Source organism: Aulonocara stuartgranti (genome assembly GCF_965226115.1).
Source record: "Aulonocara stuartgranti genome assembly, chromosome: 7".
NCBI classification, from domain to species: domain Eukaryota; kingdom Metazoa; phylum Chordata; class Actinopteri; order Cichliformes; family Cichlidae; genus Aulonocara; species Aulonocara stuartgranti.
The window spans coordinates 541,373-551,563 of record NC_138945.1 but is presented as its reverse complement, the minus strand read 5'-3'; the positions used below and the strand labels follow the sequence as shown (position 1 = coordinate 551,563).

At 48.2% G+C, this 10,191-nt stretch overlaps 1 protein-coding gene across 1 annotated transcript; it reads left to right on the top strand.

Annotated features, from left to right (window-relative positions):
- Positions 1-4,130: 4,130 nt before the first annotated feature.
- Positions 4,131-10,186, top strand: LOC309709813 (BTB/POZ domain-containing protein kctd15-like). Its single transcript, XM_082538679.1, has 5 exons — positions 4,131-4,514; positions 6,537-6,712; positions 8,200-8,344; positions 9,446-9,748; positions 9,837-10,186. Exons 1-5 carry the CDS (start codon positions 4,275-4,277, stop codon positions 9,996-9,998), a joined length of 1,026 nt encoding a protein of 341 aa, XP_082394805.1. The 5' UTR covers positions 4,131-4,274; the 3' UTR covers positions 9,999-10,186.
- The last annotated feature ends 5 nt before the right edge of the window (positions 10,187-10,191 follow it).

Here is a 10,191-nt window from a genome sequence, read left to right as displayed (position 1 = left end):
GGCGTCAGTATTAATCTGATAGATCCTCTTTACTAGTCCCAAGTCCTCAGATGTTTTATCTCCTAAAAGTGACTCGTGTCCATCAGGTACGATGGTGAACAAAATGTTATGCTGTTTGCCTTTTGCTGTCACTTTAAGTCTGCATCCTCCTTTTGTTTGTATTGGCTGGTTATTGTAGGCCCTCAGCGGCATGACTTTCTCTGTAAATCTTCTAGGCTTCTCAGTCAGTGCCTTGAATCCTTCTCGTTGATCAAGTTAGCTTTGGCCCCTGTGTCAATTTTAAATGTTACCAATGTCCCATTGACTAACAGTGGAGCAGTCCATTTATCATCTGTATCTGAACTAACACTTTGGCCAGTGTTATGTCTTGAAGACTGTGCATTGACATCTTCTTCATGTGACACCATCTTAATGAAAAATGTTTCACTTAGATCATCACTGTCATCTGTGTCTTCCTGCACAGTGTGTACTTTTTGTCCCTTGTTTTTGGAGAGACACATTTTTGCATAATGGTTTTGTCCTTTACATTTTGCACATTTTTTCCCATATGCGGGACATTGTTTTGGTCTGTGTTTCTCTCCACATCTCTTGCAAGTGAACATTTCATTGTCACACATTCTGTTTTTGTTGTCGTTGTTTTTGAATTTACTCCATGGCTTTCTTTTAATCAACACTGCGTTCACTGCCTCATTTTCCTGTTGCGCTGCTCCTTGAACAGGCTCTCTAAACGTCAGTACATGTTGTCGTGCTAGCTCACTGGCTTGACTTATCTTTATAGCACTTTCCAGCGTTAGTTCTGTTTCTCTCAACAGTTTCTCTCGGAGCTTCTTCTCATTAGTTCCAAACACTATTTGATCTCGTATCATGGAGTCTCTGAGATCACCAAAACTGCAGGACTGAGCTTTGATCTTGAGGTCTGTGAGAAAAGTATCAAATGACTCACCCTGATGCTGTAAGCGTGAGCGAAAGACGTATCTCTCGTATGTTTCATTTTTCTTTGACAGACAGTGCTCGTCAGATTTCTTCATGACTTCATCAAAGTTATCTTTGTCCTCGGGCTGAGCAAACACAAAAGTGTTGAAGACCTCTACTGCTTCTGTGCCGGCGATGGTGAGCAGCATGGCTATTTTCCTTTCATCTGCCCGTCGATCCACTCCGACAGCTGCAATATACAGTTTGAACTGCTGTTTGAAAGTCCTCCAACTTGCATCCACGTTTCCAGTCAGTTTCAACGGACTTGGCGGTTTTATTGCATCCATCTTGTTGCGTTGCTTCTTATAGAGATTGACAGACCACGTGACTTTCGTGCATTGCATGCCGTGAACTCGTGGCAAAACAATCCAAGTACCTGCATCAGATGCAAGCATTTGCAGCACCGCAAAACGTTCATTCTCCGGTTCCAATACCTTCTTGCTTTTTCTTTGCCCCCCAAAAAGGTATGTACAAAACGAAGGAGAACAATGCCGGTCCGTACAAAGACAGACTCGATGAAAAGACAAAGAAAAGATACGTGGAAAAAATCAAAGGAGTGAAAGGGTTAGACCCTCACGAGCACACAGAGGGACAAAAGACGTTAGTGTGCTGCCCAACTTTCACCACGCTCATATTTATAATTATACGGTTCTTGGAGTGAGTGCATACACTCATGAAATTTAGTAACTTCAGGTCACTGCAACAAGCCCAGGTACAGTTTACCGACGGATGGGTGCAGGACCTTGAAATGCACCGTGTAGAACGAAAGACCATCGTACGTATCATAAGTTTACCAGTCTCACAAATCGTCGTCATAAATACACATTCCTTAACCGTTTATTAATATAACCTTTGAGCTCAACGGTAATTAATTAGTAGTGGAAATAATTTCTGGTTCATTACAGAAATGTAGCAGTGACAATAATACTGTATGCTGTAATCGTACTGGACAATTAGTGATACAAAACAACTGTTTTATCCTGTGAATAAAAGTATATGTTTTTGTCAATGTACCATAATAACAGAAGCGAAACGCAATATTGTGTCAGGACAATTCACTATTTATGCACAATAAACAAAGGAGCATAGCGCGACAATTTCTGTTCAGCGCCAGACTTGCTTGTAACCTATATCACCAATTATGTTATGAAAATGACGCATTAACTACAACAGCAGACTGACCTTTGTGTAAATGCTTGGAGCAGACTAACCTGTGAGCTGGAGTGCTCTGGGACGTTATATTTGATCTTTGAATGGCTGCAATCCAGTCGCCTCTTTGTTACTTCGGAAACACGGCTCGAACAATTTCTCTTCAACGACGTAATCCGATAACAACCGATCTCTTTACCCGTCGGCTTCCCGTGGCTGTCATGCGACCGGCTATTGCAGTTAATAATACAACAGCTTCTTGCCATTTTTGTGTTTCTTTTTATCGCTGTGTGACTGATTTCAATTGAAAGCCTGCGTGCGCTAGTACCGCTTGCCACGAGTTCCCAGAATTCTTTGCGGTTCTACCCCTGAATGACGTCACATTTTCAATCTCTATTCTTAACCCGTCTCCTGGTACCATGTAATGTTCTTATTCCTCTATGAATAAAACATCAAGAATTGCTCCTGGTGCTAGCTTCAGCTAGCTGTTTATTATTCTTTCTACAACGATCGCTTCTTCTTCTATTCTGTATATCTTATTGATTCCAGAGCGCCCCCTGTGGGTAGCTTCAACAATAGCAACTATCATTACAAAGGTCACAAATGATCTTCTTCTTGATACATGCTTCCCCTAGGCAGCATCACTAGAAGACATAGCATACATTTACACCGCTATGCAGACGATGCACTGCGGGTTTCTTCTTCACTCACTATGTGTTACCTCTCTGCATTGAATCATATCTGTTATTAACCTCTGTCTCTCTTCCACAGCATCTCTTTATCCTGTCTTCCTTCTCTCACCCCAACCAATCACAGCAGATGGCCCCGCCCCTCCCTGAGCCTGGTTCTGCTGGAGGTTTCTTCCTATTAAAAGGGAGTTTTTCCTTCCCACTGTCGCCAAAGTGCTGCTCATAGGGGTCATATGATAGTTTTTCTCTGTATCTATTATTGTGGGGTCTGCCTTACAATATAAAGCTTCTTGAGGCGACTGTTGTTGTGATTTGGCGCTGTGTTAATAACATTTAAATTGAATTGAATAAATCACTTAAACAGAAGCTGTGCAACAGAGTGAAGCAGTCTAAAATATGTCAAACAGCAGTTTAAATTTCAAATGTTTTATAATAAGACAAAACTATAAACTCACTCTAACTAACTGAAGCCTTTCATTGACCAAACAAACACATCGGTCCTCTCTGTGCACACACACTGCTGCTGTCAGTGTGTTTGTATGTAACAAAATCAAAGTGCAGACATGCGTTTGTGACTCTGTCACCGAGCTAACAGCCGATCACTCGGCATGTTTGTACTGTCGGCTCATGTTGCCTTCATGTTCCCAGGAGCACTCAGCTGACGACATCTAAAGACCTGCAGGCCGTTCGAGTCACATCTTCCTTAAACTAACAGCGTTTCATAAAGAGAACATCACAGCAGCAGCAGACACGGTGGTGTGATGGTCTGTGCTGCTCTGCTGCTTCAGGACAACTCGCTGTAACTGAGGGAATTCTGCTCTCTACCAGAAAACCCTGAAGGCAGCAGGACAATGATCAGGTCCTGCAGCACGTCCCCCTCCGATTGGCTCAAAGAACAAAATGAAGTTTTGGAAGTCTGGAATAAACGGCCTCAAAGGGGAGCCAAACCAGTACGATATGATCCAGGTGTAACAAAGATTTACAGGTGTGCGCGCTGATCTGTGTGTAACGTCTGAGGACTCACAAATGTGTTCATCCAAAGCCGAGTAAATTCAGACCTTTACAGTTAATGAAGTTCAGATCGTTAGCTTCAATAACGGCTCACAGATCCACAAACGTGAGCTGCGCTCAGGTCACGCTCTGTGTGGATCAGATCTGAAGGAGGAGGGCGGAGCGTCGTCCTCGGGGAACATTCTGGTTTCAGGTCTGTGTCATTCCTTCGTGCCGATCCAGTTTGTACCACAAGGTGGCGTCAGTGTTAGTGGGTCATCTTGTATTTACAGGACATTGTGGGAATATGAAAAAGAAATCAAAATAAACCGCGGGTGGGGGTTGCGCGCGCTCTGCAGCTGAAAATGCTTTCGGGTGCGCGCGCTCTCCTCTTCGCATGCGCAGGCTGGCGGCGCACGTCTCCATCCAGCAGTGCGCAGTAATTGAAATGGCGCATTTGGCCGCGGGCGGGTAATGCGTGATGGGACGCGTCATTCGGGAGGGGGCGGGACCTGCGGGATCTCACCGTGCGCGCGCTGCCTCGGTGGGGTCGGGACTGTGACCTGGCCCCGGGGGGTCTGCGGGGCCCCGGGTGCTCTTCTGTCGGCCCTCCTCTCTGCTCCTCCTCAGTCTCTCCGGGACCGCAGCCCTGCCGCCGGGACGGAGCTCTCTCTCACGCCGCCCTCCATGTCCTCCGTGTCGGTCTCCTCTCAGGTGAGTGAGCGGGACGGGAGGGGGGCACAGGTGCTGCTGTGAGGCTCATTTATAAAGTTTTCGAGTTTATGACGTAAAACTAGAAATTCAGACGCGTTTCGGGGGAAGACACGCCGAGCTGCTCCGTTCTCGCCGCCAGACTCCATTAAAAAAACGTCCGATTTAAGTGTTCCGGGGTCCCGGTGACAAACAGCCACCACACCACACACCGTCGTGTTTTCCGTTGATTTCGTAGCACATTCTTCATGTCGGCACAAACAAATATTCTGACATTACAGAATGTTTCAGCGCAGTCGGAACCTTTGCCGGTAGCGCGTCTGCTTTCTGGCCATCCTTTAACGGCTGCTCCGCCGCTGTGGACGGACGTTATCTCCGTTATTTGTGGTTAAAGATAAGGTTCTCCAGAATTAACAGAGGGGTCGGTGAGGGTTCGTATCCAGATTTCACCAGAAGCCCGCACAGTGTGGAGAGGAGACCTTCACACAGGTCAGGAGACACCTGGCTTCGTTGGATTTGCGAGGATACGTTAAATGTTGGGTTTTTCTAAAGGAGCCTGGCGTATGTTGGTTTAAGTGCGAAAGTGGAAGGGCTTGATGTTCCGAACCCTAAAGTTCAAACACGTGGCCTCACGTGCAGGTCAATTCTTTATTTCAGGGTTTGATGAAAACCACGGACTGATCTCACGTCTGTTATTTCCCGATATTTGAACGCACCACTGCAGACAGGCAGGTGGGGGCGGGGCCCTACGCTGGTGTGACCCGAGGCAATGTTCACCTTTCATGCTCCATAGCCCAGGGGGCGGAAGATAAGGTTCTTCAGCGGCAGCAGCCACCCCCCAGGACACCTCCCACCCCGGCTCGTTATAAATTTATCTGAACCAGAATAAAAATAATTGTAACAAAACTTATGCTTTGAGGGGGGAGGAGCCCCTGCCCCTTCATCAGCCGAGGTCAGAGGTCAGATTATAGATGCCGTTATTCTGAGAGCGCTCCATCGTCCTTGTCTTCCTCCTCCATCAGTTTGACTCTGCCTAGGTCAGAGAAACACTAGTTGGCGCTGTTCGTCTTCCAGCTGGCTCAGTAAACAGCAGCAGCAGAAGAAAACTAGGCATAGGTTTAACACGCAGCGAATCCCCTGCTGGTCGTGTAGGGCAGTGTTTCCCAACCTTTTGGAGCCACGGCACACCCCCAAACAAAAATGTCACAAAAAGCACATTGATCATTTCCCCCGCACTCCAGGCAGCGCAGAATTGACTCGGTTTGTCCCCAGTTTACCTTTTTTGCTTCCTTCTGACCACTGCTCATGCTGGGGCTTCACCTGGGTCGGAGTTTCCTCCAGGACCAGGTCACACTGACTACTTTTCCTTTGCAATTACTTATCTATTGCTGTTACGCGCTGTGTCATCTCACAGCATGACTATTATGTCATTTCTTTGTCTTCTTCTTTTTTACTGGCAGTTGGCGACCCATTGAATTAGAGCAGGTAGTTGTACTGCCCTCTAGTGGAAGAGAATGCCATTGTTCTGCCCGTTACTCACGCTGGTTGCTTAGAGTACTAATCAGGTGGAACCAGATAATCTTCCACGGCTCACCTGATCATTTCTCACGGCACACCTATGTCCCGCGCCCCAGTGATTGGGAAACACTGGTGTAGGGGTACTGCCCATAGGCTGTACATAAAAGATGGAAGCTGCCACCTTACTTCACCTCTTGGTTCGTCGCTCTATGCAGTTCGAGCTGAGCGTTTTTGGCCTCGCCAGCTTGGAGTAGGGTTTTAACTTGACCCACAGGTCAGGATTTAAAGGGGCGGAGCCAGGGTTTAAAGGAGGTGGAGCTATAACAACTAATTCCCGACTGTATCAGATAAAGAAGGATTATTTTGAGCTGTGAATTATGCAAAGCTGCTGAAACAATCACTTAAGCGTTTTAAACTCAGCAGGACACACCTGGGTAAATCCAGGTGAAGCCTCTTCAAAATAAAACCGGTGTGTTCTGAATTTTGACCTGCTGTTATTTGTGATAGGAGGGACGGAGCTTGTCCAGGATGTCTCTGAGCCACTCACCTGTGTCGCCCATGACGACCCAAGGTATCCCGTCGCCCGCCCAGCTCACCAAGGCCAACGCCCCTGTCCACATCGACGTGGGCGGGCACATGTACACCAGCAGCCTGGCGACGCTCACCAAGTTCCCGGAGTCCAGGTGAGAGACATGAGCCTGGGGGAATACCTGGGCATGCAAGTATGTTTACTGAAGTGAGGTGAGGTTTCCAGGTCAGTAAACACAACCAGAGTTCATACATAAGGCGCACGGGATTATAAGGAGCTCTGTCGACTTTCAGAAAAATCAAAGGGTTGATTTTAAGTGTGCCGTATTTTCCAAACAACACGGTAATAACGACGGCCCGCTAGCATGCGCTACCAAAAATAGTGCTTTGTTGTGTATCTGACGGACGAAAGCTAAACCAGTTCCACACCAGTGAAGCTGCAGCATTTTTACAAACCAGTTCAGGTTCATCGTTTCATTCAACGATCCGCTTTCACTCTCCTCATTCTCCATCGCCGCCATGTGCGTATGAAAACAAAGGCACTGCACATGCACGTTTTACCCATATTCTATCGCCATGTTTCATTTTCTTATTGTTGCCCAACGTTATACCGGTAGTACCGTGAGCGGTATGACATGGCCCAGCCCTAACACCCACACAAGTGTGTCTGAGTCAGGCCAGTACCAGCAGGTATCTACAGCCAATCAGGCTCTGATGTGGAGTCTTTCTCCATTACCTGTATCCACCCACAGCGCAACCATCAAAAACACAATGGTTTCACTTCCTGCTTTAAAAAAATAATCATGGCCTGAAACAAAAACAGCCATAATAACGTGATTAATGCTAATGTGTGTGTGCTGTATGCTAATATTACTCTGTGGTATAAAATATTAACATTAGAATGAGAAACAGACCCATGGCGGGGCCTTCCCCTAATTATTAAGTTAAAGATGAAAAGGAGCATTTAATGGTGATGCGATGAATACAAACACCTGCAGCTGTTTAATGGCGGGAACAGGGAGTTTAATGATGGCGTGTTTGATCGCTCTTTGCTGTACCCGACCAAAGAGAGCGAGAGAAGGACAGAGGAGCTCTAATTTACTTTTGAAGGACAGAGGAGGCGACGAGGAGGCGAAGCTGATAAGAGGAGGAGGAGAAGAGATTCAGCCTGCAGAGACTCCACAAGAGCCTGACCACGGCTCAGAAATCCTCCAGCACACGTTACATGATCCTCCTCACTGAGCATGCTCAGACTGGGCTGGCTGTAGTGGATGGTAGAGCAGATCAGCTACTGACTGGAAGGTCGGTGGTTCGATCCTTGGCTTCCCCCAGGCTGCATGCCAAATATCCTCGGGCAAGATACTGACCCCAAGCTGCGTCCATTGGAGTGTGAACGTTGGTTAGATTGGGTGCATGTGGCGTGTTGTATAGAGCGCTTTGAGGACTCTGGCAGAGAGCGCTCTATAAGAATCAGTCCATTTACCATTACTCCTCCTCCTCACCCAGCACACGCGGACTCCTCCTCCTCATCCCCATCATCATCATCATCCTCCTCACCCAGCACGCGCATGGCTGCATGTTGTTGACCTTTGACCTCGGGCAGTCTGACATCAGACCGTGACCCCGGCTCGTGTCTCTGCAGGATCAGCCGGCTGTTCAGCGGTGCAGAGCCCATCGTGTTGGACAGTCTGAAGCAGCACTACTTCATCGACCGGGACGGCGACATCTTCCGCTACATCCTTAGTTTCCTGCGCACCTGCAAGCTGCTGCTTCCTGAAGACTTCCAGGTGAGCCCCTGCAGCAGCCGGCACAGGTGAACGCCTGTTCACGGTTCAGACCAGTTGCATTACTGATGATCTTTATATGGCTGCCCATCCGTGAGCCTGGGTCTTCCTGTTAAAAGGGAATTTTTCCACAGGCAGCGGTCCGCTTGTTGATTTCCTGTTATTGTGCGACCCTCAGCCTGAAGTATGAAGCTCGCTGAGGCACACGTGTGATTTGGTGCTACATTAACAAACCTGTAGCTGTATAACCCGTGAGCTTGGGCCAATCAGTGACCAGCAGAGCGTGAGAGGATCACATGCTGAGCAGAATCTAAATAAACTAAACCGAGACAACCGGCACGCGGTTTAGTTTATTTAGATTTCAGTTTCCATGGAAACAGCTAATGTTTATTTTACTTTCATGGTCAAATTTCACAAATGGGTAAAACAAACTCTGAGGAGACGTGAAGAGTTTGACTCAGAGATGATTGGTTCATACTGAGACTCGTTTTAGCTCGGACTCTGCGGCGGCGCAGACGAGTGTCTTTTACTAAATGAAAGCAGGAGGTGTGTGTTAGCAGCATACCGTTTCCTCTGATCTGTGTGTGTTGTTACTGAGACACCCGGCTCACAGTGAGTCAGACGGCCCGCGGACACACCGCCGCTTTACATAAACACACCCACCCCCACTTCCACCGGGGGGGGCTTCGATGCAGCAGGACGCCTGAGGCAGTGAGGGGAAAAACCACAAACCTCCATCTGAGTGTCAGACAGAGAAAATCAGAGGCAAGAGAATTAAGTGTGCTCGGGTTTTCAGAATAAAAGCACCAGTACAGCAGGAAGTGAAGGTCAGGAGAGTTGTCTTTTTTAAAGGGAAATAGGAAGGAAAGAATTAAAGGAAAGAAGAATTGGAGAGAGGATGTGATGTGGAGCTCCTCGTGCTGCTGGGATTCTTCTCTGTGATTGGTAGATTGATCCTACATGCTCCAGCTGTTGATCTGACAGTTTTCAAATACCACGCAGGAAACAGGTCGTCCATCATGAGGTCATGTAATCAGGCTGATCTGTAATTAGCTTATTATTTATATTGATCAGCTGATCGTTGTCATGTGACTCTGTCCTCAGGACTTGCCCCAGCTGTACGAGGAGGCTCGGTACTACCAGCTGACTCCGATGGTGCGCGAGCTGGAGCGCTGGCAGGCGGAGCGCGAGGCCCAGCGGACGGCGCCCTGCGAGTGTCTGGTGGTCCGCGTCACACCTGACCTGGGCGAGAGGATCGCGCTGAGCGGCGAGAAGGTCCTCATCGAGGAAATCTTCCCCGAGACCGGAGACGTGATGTGCAACTCTGTGAACGCCGGCTGGAACCAGGACCCAACCCATGTCATCCGTTTCCCTCTGAACGGGTACCTGAGGCTCAACTCTGTGCAGGTGAGTCCGCTCGCATCGCCAAACGTTCTCCACACGCCAGGAGCCGAGGAGAGGCGGGTCTCATCTGTGCCTCCGTGTCTCCCTGCAGGTCCTCGAGCGCCTCTTCCTGAAGGGCTTCGAAATCAAGGCGTCCTGCGGCGGCGGCGTCGACTCGTCCCAGTTCAGCGAGTACGTGCTGTGTCGCGACCTGCAGCACAGCCAGTCCGTCATCAGCACGCCAATCCGGATTAAGCAAGAGCCTCTGGACTAAAGAGCAGCGGTGACCGTGTCACCTGAGCACGCCGAGCACACCTGGAGCGGAGGCCTCAGGAGGCGGAGCTTGGCTGCCGTGTACATAATGGTTTTTCTAAGTGTCATTACATTTTTATAAAGTGCTGTTTGTATATTTAATGTGTTTGTAGCTCAGCTGTTGTTCTCATAAAAAGAAACCACACAAAGCTCTG

Excerpts from the sequence above, each read along its gene's own strand:
- LOC309709813 (XM_082538679.1), top strand. The coding sequence starts at position 4,275 with ATGCGTGATGGGACGCGTCATTCGGGAGGGGGCGGGACCTGCGGGATC. Across the intron at positions 6,713-8,199 it reads ACCAAGTTCCCGGAGTCCAG|GATCAGCCGGCTGTTCAGCG; the intron begins GTGAGAGACATG and ends GTGTCTCTGCAG. Across the intron at positions 8,345-9,445 it reads TGCTTCCTGAAGACTTCCAG|GACTTGCCCCAGCTGTACGA; the intron begins GTGAGCCCCTGC and ends CTCTGTCCTCAG.